Here is a 21197-nt window from a genome sequence, read left to right on the forward strand (position 1 = left end):
GCTGCCGGGCTGACGCCGCTGACGCCGTTTCTCCGCCATCTTCAACTTCCTATTGTTTGCCTCAAACCGAGAGGGGGCTGTATGCTGCGTGTGGGAGATCTGAGTCGGAGACGGATTTCTCATCGAACGGAAGGTATAGCCCCGGTGCTCCTGGTCTCTCGGGTTCGGTCCAGACCTGTTGTATGTCATTGGAATAAAGCCCCCTCCGAGGACTCGACCACTGAACCCCGACGATGGACGACGAACAACCCAGAACCCTGTGAGTAACTGTGGCCTTGTCTATGTCCTGGAATGCTCAGGCTTCGTCTAGTTACTGCAAAATGTTTCCACGTTGTTACAATTAGGAAGCTGTAAACCTTTGTCATTCGACTGGCAATATCTTCTTTTACTTTGTGTATTATCTCACATCAGGCATGCCATACAAAATGTCGCAAACTACAGTTTTTCGGCGCACACAATTAAGATTTCATTTTCAAGTGTAAATAAACGGAGCGGCAACTCACTTTAAATCGAAACTGAGTCGCTAGCTAGGTACTGCTGCGATTAGCTGGAGATGGGACATCGTTTAATTTTAGTTATTTAAAACATATCAATGTTTACATCCACCGTGGTGCCTGGAGAGGGCATATAAGACGTGTGTGGACTGTACGGAGATTTTAGAAAGTGTAGTTTGAGCCTCAACTTAACCCGAGGCCTGTTGGAACCGGTTAGCCAGATCTTTAGCCTAGCTAGCTGGCAGACGAGCCACGTCAACGCGCTCACAGACCGCACCGGACACCCCCGACTGCCGGGGTGACCGTTTCACCAGTCTCTTGCGGAAACATCGACTAATGTTCAGTTTAATATCGCTCCATTTTTTTTTGTTACTGTTCTTTTTTTTATGTATCAGAAATTGCCGTGTCTGTGGCTACCCCGGCGAACTAGCCTTTGTTTGCGTGCCACTTCCTGTTTGACAGGGACTCAGTTCGCCCATCTCTCTGTTTTTGCTTGTAGGTACGTAGGAAATCTGTCCAGGGATGTCACCGAGCCCCTCATTCTACAGGTCTTCCAACAGATAGGACCTTGTAAGAGCTGTAAAATGATCAATGATGTAAGTGACTTTTCCCCCCCCTCCCGTGTGTTGAGATCTCCTGTCCAAAGTGTTGCTCACATGATGCCCATAAAACATCAAATACTAGAGGTGCACCTGAGGCCGATTTAAGTTAAGACTTAACAATTACACAATGCTTATTAGGAAATAAATCATTCTTTTATACAAGTACAAAACTGACTCTGCGTATCAAAATACAGGAAAACCGTTCAGGCTATCACACACATAAACTTCAACTATTACTGATTTCAGCAATGAGTCATTACCGGTATGTGGAGCAGAGGCAACAATCACCCGATGTGTGCTGGTGTCACACAGCTCTCCATTTAATTTCTTATAGCCGTGGTTAGCCTCGCTGACTGTAAGCTTAATTCTCAGTGTGTGTTTCCTATAGAGCTGGTGGACGCTCAGTCGTGAGGTTTCCAAAACACTGCCAAGATCCCGAATGCTATTTGTTTCGTGACAAACGGGACTGTTTCTTTCAAATTGATAAAACGGAGCACCTGTGTTGCAGCACGTTCCCGTTTCCTTTTATCAGCTGCTATCTCCCTCCAATTCAAATAAATCACCAGCTTGGTTGCCATTCCAAATGTTTGCTGAACCTTGTTGATATTCTCCTAAAGTCATATAAAAACCCACAATTTCGCAATTTCAGTGTTTCCTTTAAACAGTTTACGTAAAAAAACCCAACCAAACAACAACAAAAAAACACCACCCACCTCATTCTAACACCAAAACTTTATATTGAGAAATGTGAGTTTGTCTTGAATTGCCGCGTTTCCGTGAAGCAAATTCGTTTTCCAAACGTCAAATGCTACAATTTTAAGTTTAACGGAAAAAACGCAGCTGCTGACACTGAAAATAATTAATCTCTCACAGTGAAAACTTCTACACTGAGTAGAGTTATCAGTGCAGCGTTGGTGTGGTGCATTTACTGCTTGTAAAAACAATAAGGATTAAAAAAAAAGTTCTGATGGGTTGATCACCATTCAGGGTCAAATTGATAGTTTTCTGTCAGCGACTGATTTCTTGGTGCATCTCTAGTATGAACTCATCACTGACACACCAGGCAGCTGTTTGGTGGTGTGCTTCACGCATAATTAAACTGTTAACTTATGATTAGTATTATTTTACTATTGACAGACTGCTGGAAATGATCCGTACTGCTTTGTGGAGTTCTATGATCACAGGCATGCTGCTGCCTCATTGGCGGCCATGAATGGAAGGAAAATATTGGGTAAGGTAAGCTATCGTATCTACAGGGTGAGTGGGGATGGGGAGTCGGGTCTGTGGGCTTTCCAAAAGAGAAATGAAATCTAGATGCGTCATGCAGAACGTGTGAATCTGCTCTGTTTGTTTGAATGATGAGTGCTGCATCCGAACCTGTCAGGTTGGATCCATCCTGAAATGATTTTGATGTAATTTGGTGTAATACGAGTTGTTAAGTAGACGGTTAACATTTTATTCTGCAAAGAGCTTCTTAAAGTTCCTAGGCGTGTTCAAATAAAATTGTTTTTTGTCCACCTTTAATGTAATGTCATTTATTTTGATTTTATTTTATTTAAACACGCCCCGCCTTGTGCTCTCTGCTGTCTGCAGGAGGTCAAAGTTAACTGGGCCACAACACCATCCAGCCAGAAAAAAGACACAAGTAGTAAGTAGTACAAAGCATTTGTTTTGTTGTGACCAGATTATCTAGTATTTATGTTCTGCGGAGAAACTTGATCTGTATGGACGTTAGAAGGACCGACCTCTCAACCGTTTTGCCCTTCCAGATCACTTTCATGTCTTCGTCGGAGACCTCAGTCCAGAAATAACAACAGAAGACGTCAAAGCTGCCTTCGCCCCTTTCGGCAGGATATCGTAAGTACGGAGATTGTGGGTTTTATAGAAATGGACTGTAAATGAGGGACAGACTCCTCTAACGTCAGAAAGCAGCACAGCATTTATTCCTTCCAGGATAAAATAACTTATTTGTATTTGAGATAAAAAAAAAAAACCTCCCACACAATTCTGAATTTATTTTATTTTTTTATTTAAACCCAGGCAGAGACCGAATTACACATGCATGCTTAAGAAGTATGTATAATTTGGATATATTCAAATAAACCTGTTTCAATAAATTACAATTAAATAGATGAACTAGAAGGAGTCTATTTAAAAAAAGATTTTTAATATGTTTTATTTTTAAAACAAAAAATTTTGCTTAGAGACTTTACAATCTACTTAATTTCTGGTTTTGGTTGTGTGTGGTTTTTATTTCTGTTTTCTGTATTTTTTAAAAATACAGAAAATATCTTCCAGTTCCAGTGTTAAATGTTTACAAAATTAAAGTTTATTAATCTTTGAGAGGGCAAACCTTTTGTTGTACCATTATTATTACATTACTTAAAAATGGCCTCAAAACAACAATATTGTCAGTTATCAAAATAATTTTTTGGATTCGTAATCACGACAGGCCTATACTCAAATTTATACATCCACCCTCACAAATACTGGAATAACTGTTGGTCAGCTGGTTGCACCTTGAGCACTTATCTTTATATGTTTGATCACTCTTCTTGGTAGATTTGGGGATTTCATATAAATTGGTTGGGTTTGTGATAAACCTTGTAACCTTTGGAAAGCCAGTTTATTCCACCACTAACTTGTGTCACACTTGTAAGGGAAAGGAATTCAGAATGTGCTTTGTTCCAATTAAAAACCTACATTATAAGACCAACGTCTCATAACGTAGGCAGTGTGATGATGTAGATTAGCATCTGCCTAACTGGAAAAACAAGAAGGTCGGTCATCATTAGAGGAAATCTCAGTGCTGAGAGACACAGGAATGAGATTTTGTAGGCAGTGCCAATCGTTTATCTCCGCTCTCAGGGACCAAAGTGACTCACAGAGGGAGTTTTATCAGAGATTATCTCCATAATTTGGGACCAAAGAGGCTGGAATGACCTTCCAGATCAGCCTTTCCCCAATCAGCCCCTTCAGACTAGCCAGGAAAAATGAGCAAATATCTGGAGGAACTGGAAATCTACTGAGTGCATCACTTCTCAGTGCAACGCTGGTACAAACATTGTTAAAGGATTAATAGAGGACTTATGTTGTAATGACTTCCTGAAGGCGAAGCTTCTTAAAGAGACAAAGTTAAAATAGGAAGTACAGTTTCTTTTAAGTTATATTTGATGTGTACAGCATTTTTATAACAAATTAAGGGAAGTAAAATGTTGCATGGGTACTTATGACACCATGATGTCTAATTTTCTGCATTATGTGGAAAACACACGACACTGCCCCTTCAAACTTCAATCTAACCCAGCAAATAAAATTCAAGAAAAGTCGGGAGCAGATTGAGCCGTGGAGGTTTGGAACCGGCGCAGTCTGCTGCTCCACCCACTAATGCTGCACCATTTGCTGAAAATGAGCTTTTATTGCCAAGAAGCGTTGTTACAACAAAGAAGTAATGTTCCACATACAGTTTTGTCTTTTTTGTTATTTTTTTTAGTTTATGTGTGTGTAACAGTGATGTGAAGTGCCTGCTCCAGGTTTGTTAAGCGGTTGTGTTCTTTGTCCACAGGGATGCTCGCGTCGTGAAAGATATGGCTACAGGAAAATCTAAAGGCTACGGCTTTGTGTCTTTCTTCAATAAATGGGTAAGAAATCACCACTGTTACCGCTGTAGATTGTCAGCATCGTTGTTAAACTAATAAAATGTAGCTGAGCAAAGCTGTTGTACAAAAGTCTGTGGTAAGCAGGGTTAGGCCTGTCGCAGTAGATCAATTGATAAATTAAAACGAGCTCTATTTCCGTTTGCATGATTTATAGTTTTTCTCTCTTTTTACCAAAAACTGTTTGGTTGAAGTTCTGAGTCTGGTGCTTTGGTCTCAAAGTGCTTTGGACAAAATTGTCCTTTTTTTTTTTTTTTTTTTTTTGAAGGACGATTTTGTTTAGAAGTTTCATAGTTCATTTTATTTGTTGTTTCTGTTTACTTTATTTGGGTAATGTCTTCCAGTTCTAGTGTTAAATGTTGATTAGAATTGAACATTTATCGCCCATAAGAGCCTCCAATCATCCCCTGTAGTCATAGCTTTTCTTTGGCCTTAAATTTCATTCAGGCTGGTACTAAAAATTCTTAAATATGACTTTCTGAAACTTGCACGAACCCTGGATTTGTGTTGGTTGCAACTCTAGTGGATAACCTGATTGTTGTTCCTCCAGGATGCAGAGAATGCCATTCAGCACATGGGGGGTCAGTGGTTAGGGGGCAGACAGATACGGACCAACTGGGCCACAAGAAAGCCCCCTGCTCCCAAGGCCACCTACGAGAGTTAGTGCATTTTGTCGTTCCGTTTTGGATCACCTGAACCGACGGATTATCAGTAACGTGTGACATTCGCCCCGCCAGATAACTCCAAGCACCTGTCCTTTGATGACGTCATGAGCCAGTCCAGCCCCAGTAACTGCACCGTGTATTGCGGTGGGGTCAGCACAGGACTCACAGGTGGGCAAACGCCACAGTTCATGTCACTGCAGTTCTTTCTTTTTAGTAGCAATTCACACTGGGAGTAAAGTCGTGGATGTAATCTCCATAGTTTTTGCTTTTAGACGATGTTTTAATCATTCTTGTTCACGTTTTTGAAGAGCTTCGACAAGCAAGACTCATCAGATTGAGTTTTTGTAAATTGATACTGGTGAAAATGAAGCTCTGCTACGCACTATCTCTTATGAAATGCCAATAAGTTGTATATTTGTGGTGCATCAGCTGTGATCATAATAACACAAAATTCTGTGACTTCATCCTGATTCTTAGTAACATGCAGAGCTAATCGGTGCAGCAGTTTCTCTTAAAATAAGATTTGTTTGATTTTCCTGTTGGTAATTTGTAAGAAAAATACCTCTGTGGACACCTAAAGTCCAGAGGTATTTAAAAATACTTAGTTTTTCCTTTCTTATGTTTTATTTTAAATAAGGGGCCTTTTTCAGTCTCTTATGAGACTTTTTTAGAAAAACAATGTCTTTAGTTAGAGGCCTTTTCAAATTTGTTGTAGTACAGACTGCTACAGGAGATCTTTCCTTCCCACAGCTTTCACCATTTACAGTAAGACTTTGAACAATCTTGAATTAATGAGTTGAAACATTTCATTAGAGCTGCAATCCCCGATTAAAAACTAGTTTAATCAAATTCATTATTAAAAAAATAAAATAGAATCAGCTCATCCTGACAAAATACTGAATATAACAAGAATATAAAAATAAACCTTGAAAATGTCAAGTTAAACATTTCAGAGGAAATGACATCACTGACATTTTTGGGAGCATCTTGAAACTAAAACCAATGAATACAGTTTATCGAGACCCCTGTTGGTGATTATTTCGTGACCCTTTGACCCCCAGATATGAGTCATTAACGCTCCTTTCTGCTTCGTTTCCAGAGCAACTGATGAGACAGACCTTCTCCCCATTCGGACAGATCATGGAAGTCAGAGTTTTTCCAGATAAAGGCTATTCATTTGTGAGGTATGTGGCGTTAAACCGTTTCACCGTCGTGCCAGACGGGCTTGGAGAGTCAATGCTTTATTACAGCTTTTCCAAATGAGAACTAGAACAGGTTTTTCAGGTCTCTACTGCAACTTGGACCGATTTAGTTGTATACAAAGCAGCATCTCTGTTCCGACTGAGAGCATTTAGCCTTTCTGATCTTTTTAAAACATTTTTTACACCCTTAGTGAACAAGCACTTATCCAAACAGCTTTTCCAAGGCCCATTTGTCCAACTGTTTTGTGTTTAGGTTTAACTCCCATGAATCAGCGGCCCATGCCATCGTCTCCGTCAATGGTTCTTCAATCGAGGGCCACATAGTAAAGTGCTACTGGGGTAAAGAGACGCCAGACATGATGAACTCCATGCAGCAGGTGTCGATGCCCCAGGTAAGGCTGCTGCAGAGGGGCAGCGTCTGTTAGTGGACGGTTTATAGGACTGACGGTCTAAATCTACCTTGTTTCTTTGGCGTAGGCAGCGATTATTGTATTATTGTGATGTCGGACACAAGCTAGTATTTACAGAGACAGGACTAGCAAGTATGAGCCGTGCTGTTGTGGTGTTAAACTGGCTCTGGTTTTATCCACTCCATATTTTCCTGTCAGTTTATCTTGTTACACGATTTGATATCAGCATACAAGTTCAGCACTTTTATATTTGTACAAACTGATTTTTTTTTTCTGAGGGTTTAAAAAGAAACGAGCAAAAAAACAGCACCTACAGTTTGCAGGACACTGTAATTTCCACATCACACCAGGAGGTGGCAGTATCAGCATTATCATCAAAAGTTCAAACGTTTAATTCTGAAGATTCTTCACAGCAATTGCAGTCCGACTTTGTTTCTTGTTTCTCGTTACCTTCTTCAGTGTACATTGGACATTTCAGAGAAACAGAGTGAAAAGAAAAAAAAAGACTAAATAAACCATCATGGCTTCATTGTTGCTGTTTTTCAGCACCAGAGGCTTTAACTCCCTCCACAGTTTCTCTCAGGTTCAAGTCAAGTCTGTGGTTGTATCAAATTTAAAGGGCAAGTGTCATGTAAAATAGACTTTTTTCCGCTTAATGTCATGTTATGATATTCCTTCATCAAAAACATATCTACAGAGTGTTGTCTTGTTTGGGAAACTCTTGAATCTGCCATAAGCAACCATTCAGCTCTCCCACTCAATTCCTTCAGACTAGCCTGCAGCAATTAGCAAACACCTGGTGGAACTGCACATCAGCTGATATTATATGAGCTACTTCCCAGCTTTGAGCTGAGAAGTAGTTCGTATATATCAGTGTTTTTTATTAAAAACATGCTTGTTGGTTGTTTTTCCAATTTTTCTTGTGGGTTATTGAAGTTACATGTAACTGTTTCTGTATCTATCAAGGAGAAATGCAAATGTATTTCCAGGTGTCTGGACAAAGTTTGTATATTTCTGTGGTGGTATGTGTCTTAATGTCCATTCATTAATTCCTTAAAGAGATTTTAACTTGAGTTGGCAGAAACCCTGCTGTGTGGATGTTTGCAGGAATCTGTACTCAAGACATCCTTGTCTGCTTTTAACCCCTGAAGCAGAACAAGATTGGCTTCGCCGCAGCCCAGCCCTACAACCAGTGGGGCCAGTGGTATGGCAACGGGCCCCAGATCAGCCAGTACGTCCCCAACGGGTGGCAGGTCCCCACCTACGGCGTCTACGGCCAGGCCTGGAACCAGCAGGGCTTTAAGTAAGTAGCACGGTGGGCAGCGGGGGCTGCTCTTCACCGCCTTCTCCTACTTCAGCAACCACAGGACTTCACCTTCAAGCAAGAACCAGCCCTGGCCACAAGAGGGAGCAGTGTCACCTGACACCTCCCCTGCTCCCTCTTGACTTCCCTTCCTCACCTTTTTTTTTTTTTTTTTTAGAAGATTAAGAAACGAGCACAAACCTCGACCCCCGTCTGAACTGAGATCTAACCCACCTGAACACGTCCGTGTTGTAGCCCTGCTCCCTGTGGACAGATCATCACTTTCTCTTTCAATAAGTTTATCAGTTCCATTTTTGCCCCCCTTCGTCCCCACAACTAAATTCTAAGAAAGCAGCTTAAAAATAGAAATGAAAAAATGATTTATCATGCAACTTGACGAGAGTTTAAAATAATTCTTGTTAGTCAGGACTGTCCTTTAAAGCTGTTGTTGTTTATGTCCATTCATACCATTCATTTCTTTATTTCATTGCTGTTTTTTGTTTTTGTTTTTTCTTTCCCTGACTTGGTCTGAATATGAATGTCATGGAGTTTTGTGTTTTTAGATGTCCTATGTGCAGTGCCATGTGCACTCGACAAAAATAAAGGAGAAGCTGAAAGTCTAAGCTTGTATTAATTGATCCCATTCGAAGGAGAATAGAAATATTTAAGTTCCTGTGAAAATCTGTTTCCACTTGAAACTTGAAGTGAAAATCTCTTGAACGTTTAATAATGGCTTTACTTTCCGGTGGAAGGGATTTAATCTGATCTTGTTTGAGTGAGGCGCGCCAGCTGAAGACTTACTTCCTCATGGTGTGATAAGAGGGCATGTTTGTCAGGATGGCGGCGATGGAATGGATTATTTTGCTTGGCGTTTTAAAGCTGTAGTTTGTAACTTCTGTAAAAATGTTTATGCATTTATTAAAACCGTCAAAGCGTTGTGACAGTATAATATGAAAAGGATCATCTGTGGAAAGAAAATGTCTCCTCCACCTCCTCCCAGAGCTATAAATGCCCTGCTCTCGACCAAAAACAACCAATCAGAGCCAAGGGTCTTGGTGCTGTTAATCATCCTAATGTATCCACTCCTGAATGTGCTATTGGTGGACAAACAACTTAGCTGTTGGAAAACAATTTAACCACTCTCATGCTACATGGAAAGTGATTGACAGTGCTAAGACCCGCCTCCTGCTTCTGATTGGATGTTCGTAGTTGATTCTGGGAGAAAGTAGAGAAGCTTTTATATATATATATCTATCTCTCTCTCTCTCTCTCTCTCTCTCTCTCTATCTATATATATATATATATAGAAAATTGATAAAACTGATAATATATATAAAAAAAATTTTTTTTTTAAAGACTATCTCATACCATATTGTCACAACAAATCAACAGTTTCAAAAACATAAATTATTTCTTATAAGGGTTACATTTTACAGCTTTTTGTCTGCTTGTCCACATCCAATGAAACCTTCTCTTTCTGTACTTCTATTTAATTTTTTTTTGCAAGCTTTTTTTCTTTTTCATTAATCCAGCCACCTCACCTTCTCTTTCCTGTCTCCAGCCCGTTTTAAATTCCAGTAACTCCTGTCCACAGCGTCCTTTTAGCTCTTTTTCGCCTCGTCTCTTCTAACCTGCCGGCATTTTGTCTTTCTCTGCCTCTCTCTCTGTCTCTGTTCCTCTTCTTTTGCAGTCACTTACCGGCCAGTGCTGGGTGGACTGGCATGAGCGCCATCAGTAACGGTGGGGTAATGGAGCCCACACAGGGATTGAATGGGAGTATGCTAGCCAACCAGCCCGGTATGGGAGCCACAGGATACCCCACGCACTGATAGGTGGGCAGGGCGGGAGGTTTGTCAGCGATGATGCCCGTTTGATTGGCTGCACGGCGCCCCGTGTGTGTGCGGGGGATGTTTAGACTCAGCCTTCCCGGTTTCCAGCAGGACTTAAAGACTCTTAATGGGATGTGGAACCTAACAGGGGAAAGGTGGACATCTGTGAAATGTAAATGGATTGTCATTTGGGGGGAACTGGGCCAGTGAGGGGGGTGATGTGAGGCGGGGAGCGCCCACTTGTGGTGGGGAAAAACTGGCCAGGACTCTTTACCTTTTTAAGTTAACTGTAAATGAGTACAAAAATGTACAGAAGAAACTTTTGAAAGTTTTCGCCGTCCCTCCGAGTTCAACAAATTCTCCCATTTCACATCTTTTCTTTGACGGCCACTGAAAGATGAAATTTTTTTCTTCTTCTTGCGTTGGAATCAACCCACTCTAATTTGTGAACTGACTTATTTGAGATTTTTTTTATTTTTTATTTTTTTTATTATTGGCTAAAAATCAATTGCAGGGATTGTTGCCACTGCTGTTTCTCCGAAGGGCAGGTAAATATTGCACAGGTTTTGTTGGGGATTTTTTTTTCCCCCTCTCTCGTACTCGGCAAACACATTCGCTTTCAAGGAGCGTTTTCTTTCTGCATTCATTTTCCTCCTTTTTTTTTTCTTCTTTTTTTCTGAGCCTCAAATCCTTCTCCCCATGTGTAAATAACCATCTATTGATTTATTTGGAAACTATGTATATATATAAAAAAAGAAAAAAGGACAACCACAAAAAAATTGCTACTGTTAACTGTGGGTGCTTTGCTTTCAGTTCGGTTTTGATAATTCAACAGTTAACGACGGCAACATTGAACGTAGCAGAGTGGCGCTATTTAAACGTGACACTGGTGCAGTGGACACGGTTCTTTCTGGCAGGGATAAGACGGCATTGCCATGCAGTGCATACTTAAATCTCACAGAGCTCAAATGTTAAAAGGTGAATACTATGTTTGAAGCTGATTATTATTATTTTTAATATCTATTGAAACGCCAGTGTTTTATATTGAAACTGAGTGGATTCAACCTTTACTCTCGCTCATTTTGCCAGAGGATCGGGGAGGCCTACATCGTAACTGTTGCCTTATAGAGCTGGTTTCTTTTAGCTGACGAAACACTTTTTAATTAGGCAGTGCCTACAGACGTTTTCAAGCCCTATATATATATATCTATATATTTCTTTTTTTTTTTTTGTTCAGAAAGTTGTTGACTGTTGACTCTGCTACTGTAATCAATGTTTTCTTTTTTTCTTCTTTGCTTTGTCCAATTAAAATGCTAATGCACATACCACTGTTTGCTTTGTTTGTTTTTTTCCAAGAGAATGATTATCCTCGCTGAACAAAAATCAATTTGCACCTCTTTTCCCCACTTCTCCACCTTTTTAACCGAATGAGCAGACGAGCGGCACCCAACGCCGTTCAAAGTTCAAAACAGAAGACTCAAAAGCGTTTGAAACCTTTACATCGCGTCATTTGTCCAAACCAAACTTCGCTGGGATGTTCTGTGACAGACGAGCGCGAGCTCATTCAGAAATATGCAGTGAAAAGCAAGTGGTGATTTACAAATAGAACCCAAAAGTGGAGCAACTTTTTTTTCTTCTCCAGTAATAGCCAAATATTTTTGGGGGTAGTGTTTATACCCCATTGTTTTGCAAAACGGCTTAAGCTCATCCATGTTGGATGGAGAAAGTAAAATGGTAAAAAAATAAATAAATTATTCATTACAAGTGCTGGATAGTTGTATTTCTAGCCCCTAAAAATACCAGTTGCTTTCAGAAATCACTTGACTAGTAAAAGAGTGTAGGACTGACATAAAATTATTTGGTGGTTATTTTAGAAAACATTTTTTGTCAGGGCAAAGACACGGCTTTCTTTTTCTCCTCTGTTTTTGTCACCTGTGATCTCGCAGATCATGGATTTAAAAACAATGAAACTCAACTCTTGAAAGACTGAAAGTTTGCCTTCGTGTTCCTGTGGAAACCTTCAAGTACCGTTGGTATTCGGTCAGTACAAGAGAGGTACGAAAGGTTAAAGTTATAAAGTTTGATTAAGAAAAAAATGCAATCAACAAGAGATCTGATCTTAAAATGGTTTGTTGTACCAAAAGTGACAAACACTCCAAGATGAGCTGTACTTCATTTATGTAAATTACAACTTAGTTTTAAGAGACTGTAAAAGTGCGGATGTTCATTGTAGTAATGAAAAACAGTTTGTACTTTTTGAATAAATTTAAGTGCTGCCAGTTAGAGCATTTAGACATAATATTTAAAAAAACAAACTCTTTACACAGCTTTAAAAACGACCATATTTTTATTTGATTTAAATAAAGTTATTGTGCAAATGTTGCATTTCATGCTTGATCTACTGAGTTCTTCTCAAATATAACCTGTGTTCATCTTCTAACGCTTAAGGGTTTGTTTTACTATGTATGTATTTGGATAACTCATTTTTTTAATATATTATATATATTGTTTTTACAGTATGCCTGATGAGAAAAAAAGCAGACTCCATGCTTGTCCACTAGATGGCGCCATCAGTCCACATTTCCGAGCAGGTTGAACAGAGGAGTTTCACCAGTGTATGCTTTAGGCAGCAGAGACATGAAGCTGTGAGCTCACCCAAACAGAAACCCCAAAACTATTTCATGTCATTGTTTTTATATATATATATATTTATAAATTTTTACTCCGAGGGTCACACTGCCCTGTGTGTGGAGCAGATGTATGGCGGCCTATCAGAGAGCAGTGCCAGCTCTCCACGGTTTGAGTAAATCTTAACTGTCTGAAAAAACACCGGCAGCAAGAGCTGACAGGCTGATAAATGGTTTGTGTCTTCCTGACTGGACTTTAATGGACGCAGAGTCTGTTAGGGATGGAGAGAGAAAGAAAGAGAGAGAGAGAAATGTCAGGAGATGACTTAGTGAGCAGATTACAGCTGTAATCAATCAAAAGAACCCAGCTTGCTTGCTTTTTATCTTTTTTTTTTCTTTTCATCTTCTTGGATCTAACCCACAGCTCCACTAAAATCTCCTCTCTCTCTCTCTCTCTCACTCTCTCTCTATATTTATATATTTGCATTTTTGAAAGGGGGTCCAATTTTGTTGATCTCTATTGATTTACAAAAAAACAAAAGGGTAAAACATCCCAGGAGTTGAACACTTTTAATAGGCACTGTAATATGAATGAACAAATAAGCTACAGTAATAATTTTGCAAATAATAAGAAAAGGGTAATCTTAAAATGGCTTTGCAGGTGTTCCTGCAACACTCCTTTTCAGATGGATCTGCTCTATAGATCAGGACCTCGTGGTAGAAAACACTGTTGTCCTTGAAGGGACAGTATAATGTGTGCTGTTTTATAGCACAATCAAATGACTTTGTTACCTTCAGATGTTTCAAAAATGCTTTATATATCAAACATAACTTAAGAGACATTTGACTTTAAAATCTGTTCTTTTTGAAACTCCGCCTTCAGGAAGTCATCACAACATGGCTCCTCTATTAATCCGTTAGCGATGTTTTTACCAGCGTTTCCCTGCGAAGTAGCTCGTATAATAAACTCAGCTGGCGTTCAGTTCCACCAGGTGTTTGCTAATTGCTGCTGGCTAGTCTGAAGGAGCTGAGTTGGGGATTTGTGGCAGAGGGCTGGTGTCTGAGGAGCTGAATCTCAAAGAAGAAGCTAGGTCCATCCAGACGACGTGCACAGCTGAATGGTTGCCATGGCAATTAAAGGATTTCTCAAAGATGCATGAAAGAATCAAGGCAACACTCCATGAATGTTTGTGATGAGGTAATAACATTACAATGCAAAACTCAAAAATGTTGTACTAACAAGCCACGTTGTATCTCTTTGGTTTATTGTCCATTTGTATGATCGATCCGTGACCCAAGCTTTTACTTTCTGGTTGATGTCTTTAGATGTTGCTTCGATATTTCCACATATTTCTGGGTTTGATTTACAAATTTTGGACCAAAGTAAAACCGCATTCCTCTATGGGACACAGAATGAATCTCCTTCCAGAGCATTATTGGTTATCCATGGTTATTGGTTATCCATGGTTATTATGATGGTTGGACATTCCCATCATGTCTACACTTGCTTATAATTGTCTGAACAGAGGAAGGCGGCAGCATCAAGCATCAGTCAATTGTGCCGCAGACTGGAGCTGCAGCACAACTCCCCTCCTGATAAAATGTGCACGCGTCTTTCCATTCAGCACATGTCAACGTTTGGACTGAACTGCATAAAAGAAAGCTGTTTCTGTTGGCGACATGTACCGAACCGACAGGGCTATGCCACATATTTCCAGTCCAAAAGTGAATACAGTTACATCTCTACTAAACATTCTAACAGGAGTCTGTGTCTTTAAGCTACTCCTATGTCCACCTACATTTTTCCTTTAAAGTTTTTAAAATGTAATCAAATTGTTCCAGCTGTTGAAAAGGCACGATGACCACATGCAGAGAATAACCTGAACCACCAGCGTTACTTCTCCTTTGCATGTCATCGACTGGCTGTGGCTGGCAGAAGGTGTGTTAAAGTAGCAAAACAAAAACGAGTTAGTGGAAAACATTGGGGTCTTGAGGGACGCCGGGTATCCTGTGAATTGTTTGAGCGAACCTGCGTGTTTGTCTGTGTTTCCATGCAAGTGACAGCTTGCTGCAGCGCCTGACAGCAAATAAACATGTTCCAGTAATTAACCTTGACAGGCCCAATGTGGTGCCAACAGCAGAAACCTGCTAATGACACAATTAATCCATAATTAAGGCATTCTGTCACACCACACCCTCTGTCAGAGAACGCTGACGAGTGTGTGTTGGAAAGACTTGTTCACGTCGAACTCAGACGTCGTGTTTCTTTTCCTCAAAGATGCTTTTATTTTTAGCAAAAACCACGTTGTCAGTGATGTAATCACGTATGTCTAACTACTGTGGCAAAATATTAAGGACCGACAATCTTGAAGGCGCATTGAACGGCACCTATTCCTTAATGGGACGAGTCTTTAGGCAGGGTTAGAAAAGAAAAGAGCAAAAACCAGATTTTATGATGGTGATTTTGAAGAAGTACATCAATATTTGATTCTCTGATAAAGTTTTTTTTTAATGACTTAGTAGATGCAGCAATAACAAAAACACCTGTGACAAGATAACAGGTGTTCTGCTAGGCACTGTCCTCAGACCTTTGACATCTGTGTTACAAATGTTTGCCCCACTGCTCAATTTCCGCTTCTTACACATTTGGGGTTCTGTGAATCTATAGAGGATATGGGCTGTGACTCAGCTCAATCCTTTCCATTTCTTATTTGGTTTATACTAAACATGTCCCTTTCTCTGGTGTCCAGATAATTCGGTTTTAGGCTCATCAGTCCAACAAATATTATTCCCAAAGACCTGCTCTTTGATCTAGGTTGGTCTTTGTGGGGGGTTTTTTTCTTGAAAAGCAAATGTTTCTTCCTTGGGAGTGTTTTGAGCTTTAGCATCTTGGGTGTTGCCTTCAAGCCTTGGCAGGAAGGCAACCTGCCAAGGCTGGGTATGTTAGCAGTTGTTTTGAATGTCTCCCACTTATATTTCCATGTAGTGGAAGTCATTTACCAAATAAGTTACAATCTTCTTTCAGTAGCCTTCTCATTTTTCAGTAGTTTAAAAAAAAAATACGGAAAAATATTCCGTTAACGCGACCCCTGATCTAGAGCCACGTCTTCATTGTCAAGATGTCACTTACTGGTTGAAGTATGGTCCGGTTCTAGACAAGTTAGGTCTATCTTCATTGGAAGACCAACTCACTATTGTGGGTGTGGATATAGAAAGGAATGTGGGAATGTGGGTGGGTGGTGAGCACACAGGAGCTGTGGTGACTCAGCAATTGGAAAACCTCAAGGCTGTGGTCTTGATGGACTCAAATAAACCCACATATTTCATTGTGTCCAAAAGACAAACAGCCAAATATTTCAGAGTTTTGTGCCTCTGGTGTGGCAAGGACCCACCGGTGGATGGGAAGCGTTCCGCCACTTCCATCCCAGCCTGGACTGCCTCTTACTGGCCACGTCAAGCTGACTGTCCTCCCCTCCATGCTGGAAGTCTGAACTGGGAAAAATTTGCTACTTTACCTCGGCAAATGTGTTTCCATCTCTTCTTTAGCGCGTTAACTCTTTTTGGGAAAAGCCAAAAAACACATCAAGAAAGAGTGAAAACGTTTTTACACTTACAATTGAGAAAAAGTAAAATTTTGCTGTTTCCATCAACCTTCTTGCATATGAAGCTACAAAATGCACATAAAAAACACTGGTGGAAACACGGCTTGGGTTTCCTGATAAGTTTCTCTTAAAACCAGCATCACAACCGCCAACAGTTTTAGCTACAGAGGCTTGTTTGTGGAATCGACGGCTCAGCTTCAGCCCGACAGTTCATCAATCAGCTTTGGCCATTAACCTATCACCAGTTCACTACTGCTGTTTTCTTGCGTTCCTTTTAGTAAACATTAAACCATCGCAACAGCTGCAGCTTTACACATTATGATTCCAATCTGACCCTTTGCAAAACTTGCTTAAATCCGTGTTTTGTCCACTTTCCCACCCATGTCTGAACCTCACCAAACACAGCAAACTCATCAAAACCATGATGTCGATTCCTCACCTCTAAGTGGTCTTAATGCAATGCCTGATCTGCGTACTTCTCATCTGAACCTGCAACATGGCCTAGGAGATACCGAACAGTGTGCGCTTGTACGGTCGTCTTCCTGTGGATCGTTTGAAATATTTACGTGCAGAAATAAATTCCTGCTTGCCTCGTCTTTTATTCAGAAAGCTCAGAGCTGTGTTGGTTTTGAGTGAGCTAGCCCTTTAACCACAGATTAACCAAACAACATTCAATACATCAAATTGGTTGCGGATATCATCTTCCACACACACAAAAAAAATGCCAACACTGGCCTGACAATTGAGCAAACAGCTGATACTACACTAGCTCTATGTGCTGACCCTTTTCTACCTCTCTCTTTTTCGTATCTTTGCTTCCCTGTTTATAACTTTGACAGCTTTATTATGCGCGTAGTATACAGCCTGAGCAGCAAGTCGCATTCCTGGCATTCGTAAATAGACTTTGAGGTGATTTTGTGGCTGTCAGGGTCCTCGCAAAGACAGTCATGACTGATTTATCGTTACTGCGGCAAGCTCCGTCTGAATACTCCGACTAGCAAATAAAGATGAATCTGTGCTCGCAGTGTAAACACATATAACACACCGCCACTGTACGGGCTGGGCTGTAGCTCAGTCCTTCCTGTAGCAACACGTAGTAGCACCAAAAAACATACATGTAATGGCAAGACGACAGTGACCTGTCGTTTACTTAAGCTACCCTGAATATTCACAAGCCTCCTCTTGATAGACTGACGTCACTTACTGTTGAAACGCTTTTTTTTTTTTTTTTACCGTTCCTACAACATGTTTTGTTTTGTGTTGTTTTGTTTCTTTTCGCCTCAAGGAACGTTCTGTGATGCGTCTCAGTCCTTGGCCCCACGTCATCAACAAGCGACTCAAACGAGAATGAAAACGCAGCCCCAGCACGTTCTCGACTACGATTCATTCTGCTTCCGCCATTGCTTGTTGGCGTCCCAGTCCCTCTGAATGCTGGGATACTGGTCAGAGGAGCGCTCGCGCGTTCGGAAGCCCACGTCAAACGTAGCCATGTTTGTGTCGGCTCCTCGCGCTTGATTTTTTTCCCTCTTGTTTGTACATGTGCGAGCTGTTCGCTGCTGTGTGTGTGTGTGTGTGTGTGTCAGGGCGTGACAGGCTCGGCGCTGACAGGTGTGTGTCACCTCATCATTCAAGCTGTCAGCGCCGCCAACGAGCAGGCAGAGGAGGCGAGACGCCAGCGAAGGACAGCGGCTGGCTGGCGCTCCTCTGGCCGGGTCGCTTCCTGCGCTCGCTCGGTTTAGTAGTGGGTGTCTTGGAGGAGCCTTATATAGGACAAAGACAGCCTGCGGCTAACTCCCCTCTTCTATCCCCATTAAGAATATCTGTGGCACTCAAAAATATCAGTAAAAAAAAAAAAAAAAAAAAAAATATATATATATATATATATATATATATATATATATATATATATATATATATATATATATATATATAAATTCCCCCATCTGACTTGACTCATCGCTCATCACCAGCACAGAGAGTGTAGAAGAGAGCTCCATGGATCAAAGAGGAGATGTCAGATCTCCCCTCCCTTTCCTTAAATTCATCCGAAAAGACAGACTGAAGGCAGTGTGAGTGGATGGGTGTGTGTGTGTGTGTTGGAACAGAAAGCCCTGCCAAGCCCCTGCACTTGAAGCATGTGTTTATGTACTTTGTCACTCAGGAAAATGAGAAGTGTAAATCCAAATGTCGGTGAAGAAGAGGAGCTTTCTGACAGCGCCGAGCTCGGCGTTCCAGATTTTCCTCCTTTTTACTCAACACATTTGGCCCGCTGGTCGCGCCGCTGACAGCTTCATGGCCCGCAGACAGCGGAGGAGAGATCCAAGTGCGATTCATAGAAAGAGATGGAGGGGAGGCATCGGGAGGCCTTTGCTGAAGCCACACGAACACACGCACGACTGCAGATGTTAGCAAGCAGCCCAGGTCAAGTCACCTACTGGTGCATGTGCAAAAATCGTTTTCACTTGTTTTGAGGTTAGAGACACGAACCTCGATCTCCTTCTTTGGGATTTGAAGGATCATGAAGCGTTCTGTATCCTCACAGATTCAGTTCTTTACTTTGGTTAGCCCTTTCTAAAACTTTTTGACTGGACTGATTGTGATACAGAAAACACAATTTCTCTTCATTTTCAGCTTGTTGCTAAGGTTGCCTTGCAACAATTTGTTGAGTAACGTGCGCAGCAGCGGTTTCAGGTTTCACCATCCAGCCTCAACTGCTTAAAAATTATAATAATTAAAAAAACTACAGCGTGGAGTAAAACCTGTGAAAGTAGAAAGGTCATGTCACTAGTTTGGCAGTATTTCAAATATCTAAAACAAAAACCTAATCAATAATTACCAATATCGACTGACATGAAATGCTTTTATATATATATATCTATCTATATATATATATATATATATAGATAGATATATATATATATATATATCTATATATATATATATATATATATATATATATATATATAGATAGATATATATATATATCTATATCTATCTATATATATATATATATATATATATAGTTTTTGACAGCCTCGTTGAACAACAATTTTTTAAGTTTACGTCTCAAGTTGGGTCACAACGAAGGCACATTATGGAGGATATTATATTATATTAGTGCATCAGAGTAAAGGGGGTTCATACCCCCTAACTTGTACAAATGCATCCATTTATTAAAAAGAAATTGGAAACCTCCTGTCTTTTTCCTTCCTCTTTGGTATTCATCTGTCACATAAATCCCAGTGAAAATACAGACATCTGTGGAAAAAACTGGAGAACATTCAAAGGTATGAATACTTCTGAAAGTCACTGGATGTGAAGCAAATTGGATCGAGGCCTCTGCAGTCTTTGGGTGCCAGAGTAATGGAGGGTTTGCGTGTGTGTGTGTGTGTGTCTGTCGCCAGCGTTCAGTGGTCCTGCCACTCAGCAGTACATACACAGAGTTGACAGCTACTGCTTAAATGTGTCACTCGACATTACCCATAAAGCACCACTAAAGAGAGCGGGAGGTTGGAGGGAGGAGCCGATATGTGTGTGAGGCAGAATGACTAATGAAACGATTTATCTTTGATTATCAGTTTTCCTTCTTATGCTGCTTGGATCTAGTTTGTGTAAAACGCTGGGCCACTCAGCCTGGGGGCTAGAACCAACCGAGAACCCCCCTTTCCTGCTGCATTATGGGAAATAAATTAGTCACTATAGCAAGAAGAAAAGAGAGAAGAAGACGCTGTTCCTTATTTGTGCTGACTGACAACAACACAAAGTCAGAGCTCCTTAAAGCCACATGTAACCTAGTGTTAAAAACACAAGTGAAAGTTAATGATGTTAATTTGATGTCTTTTTTTTGTTTCACAAGATTGGAAAGTACAAATAGATTTTGCGTTTTATTTTACTGCAGGCCGTCAATCTCCTTGGACATTTTTTCTTGGAGATCGTCCTTCTCAGCTCTCAGGTTTTCAAGGAGCTTTTGCTCATTGATTTTTCATAAAACATTTGCATGTCGACCTGCAGGTTCTCCTCACCTGCAGCTTCATATTTTGATTGAAGCTCCTCGTAGTGAGTCTTGATTTGGTCCAGCTCTTGTTGGATGGCGTCACTTTTCTCTTTCTCTGCCTGGATTTGTGTCCTGAATGCTTCCTCACCAACAATATGAACTCAAATTCCTTCTGCAGCAGCCTTTTCATCTTGTGTTTTATGTCTCTGTGCTTCCTGGAAGTGATTATAGCTCGTCTGAGAGACTCTGAATCAGAAAACTCTTCTCCTGTCAGTAGTTCTCTCTTCATCTCCTTGAGTCTTTTCTGTCCTTTAACTCAGATTTTGTTTTCTCCAGTCCTCTTTGCACGTTGAGCAGCTTTTGGTTCTCCTCAAACCATCTTGCTCTGTCCTTTTCCAAAAGAGAGCCAAGTCTCTGGATGTCTCTCTGTAACTCAATGGGAGGCGTTCTGTTCTCAATCCAGCCTTGCATTTTGTCCAGCTCTCCAGGCTCCATGCTGGGGTCTCATCTCACCGTTGGACGAATGTGTCCTTTGGTTCAACATGTTTGTTAAAATCAGTTTTGATCCACAAACAATCTCCATGTTCAACTTTGAAAGCGTTTTCCAAACGTCTGAACTTGTCAGTAGTGCAGCAAGCAATGACCAGAATGTAGAAGTTTGTTACATACATACAGTGATGATGACATCACAAGCATGGCTCTAGTTGTGACATCACAGTTTTCCTTCATCTCTGGAATGATGATGATGTGAGTGTTTGAGGAATCTACCACACTGACCAACCAACCTCCCCCATCATCCTTCTCCTCACCTTC

General features: G+C 40.7%; 1 protein-coding gene across 3 annotated transcripts; it reads left to right on the forward strand.

Annotated features, from left to right (window-relative positions):
- The first annotated feature begins 24 nt into the window (after positions 1 to 24).
- Positions 25 to 11486, forward strand: LOC129372995 (cytotoxic granule associated RNA binding protein TIA1-like). 3 transcript variants are annotated; one of them, XM_055050663.1, is made up of 12 exons: positions 25 to 259; positions 994 to 1090; positions 2234 to 2332; positions 2690 to 2744; positions 2866 to 2953; positions 4662 to 4737; positions 5303 to 5411; positions 5490 to 5585; positions 6517 to 6601; positions 6873 to 7011; positions 8184 to 8332; positions 10023 to 11486. In XM_055050663.1, exons 1-12 carry the CDS (start codon positions 234 to 236, stop codon positions 10159 to 10161), a joined length of 1158 nt encoding a protein of 385 aa, XP_054906638.1. In that variant the 5' UTR covers positions 25 to 233; the 3' UTR covers positions 10162 to 11486. The 3 variants fall into 3 exon arrangements, with proteins under 3 accessions (XP_054906638.1, XP_054906637.1, XP_054906639.1); XM_055050662.1 differs by having other exon boundaries at positions 27 to 259; positions 8181 to 8332; XM_055050664.1 differs by lacking the exon at positions 25 to 259 and having other exon boundaries at positions 2234 to 2327; positions 8181 to 8332.
- The last annotated feature ends 9711 nt before the right edge of the window (positions 11487 to 21197 follow it).

The sequence above is a fragment of the Poeciliopsis prolifica genome, unplaced genomic scaffold (assembly GCF_027474105.1).
Source record: "Poeciliopsis prolifica strain line A6 unplaced genomic scaffold, Auburn_PproV2 SCAFFOLD031, whole genome shotgun sequence".
NCBI lineage: Eukaryota > Metazoa > Chordata > Actinopteri > Cyprinodontiformes > Poeciliidae > Poeciliopsis > Poeciliopsis prolifica.

What these genes read in the sequence shown, in the direction of transcription:
- LOC129372995 (XM_055050662.1), top strand. Translation starts at nt 234, where the DNA reads ATGGACGACGAACAACCCAGAACCCT. An exon ending in TCCCAAGGCCACCTACGAGA is followed by an intron (nt 5,412 to 5,489) that starts GTTAGTGCATTT and finishes TCGCCCCGCCAG; the next exon opens with ATAACTCCAAGCACCTGTCC. An exon ending in AAAGGCTATTCATTTGTGAG is followed by an intron (nt 6,602 to 6,872) that starts GTATGTGGCGTT and finishes TTTTGTGTTTAG; the next exon opens with GTTTAACTCCCATGAATCAG.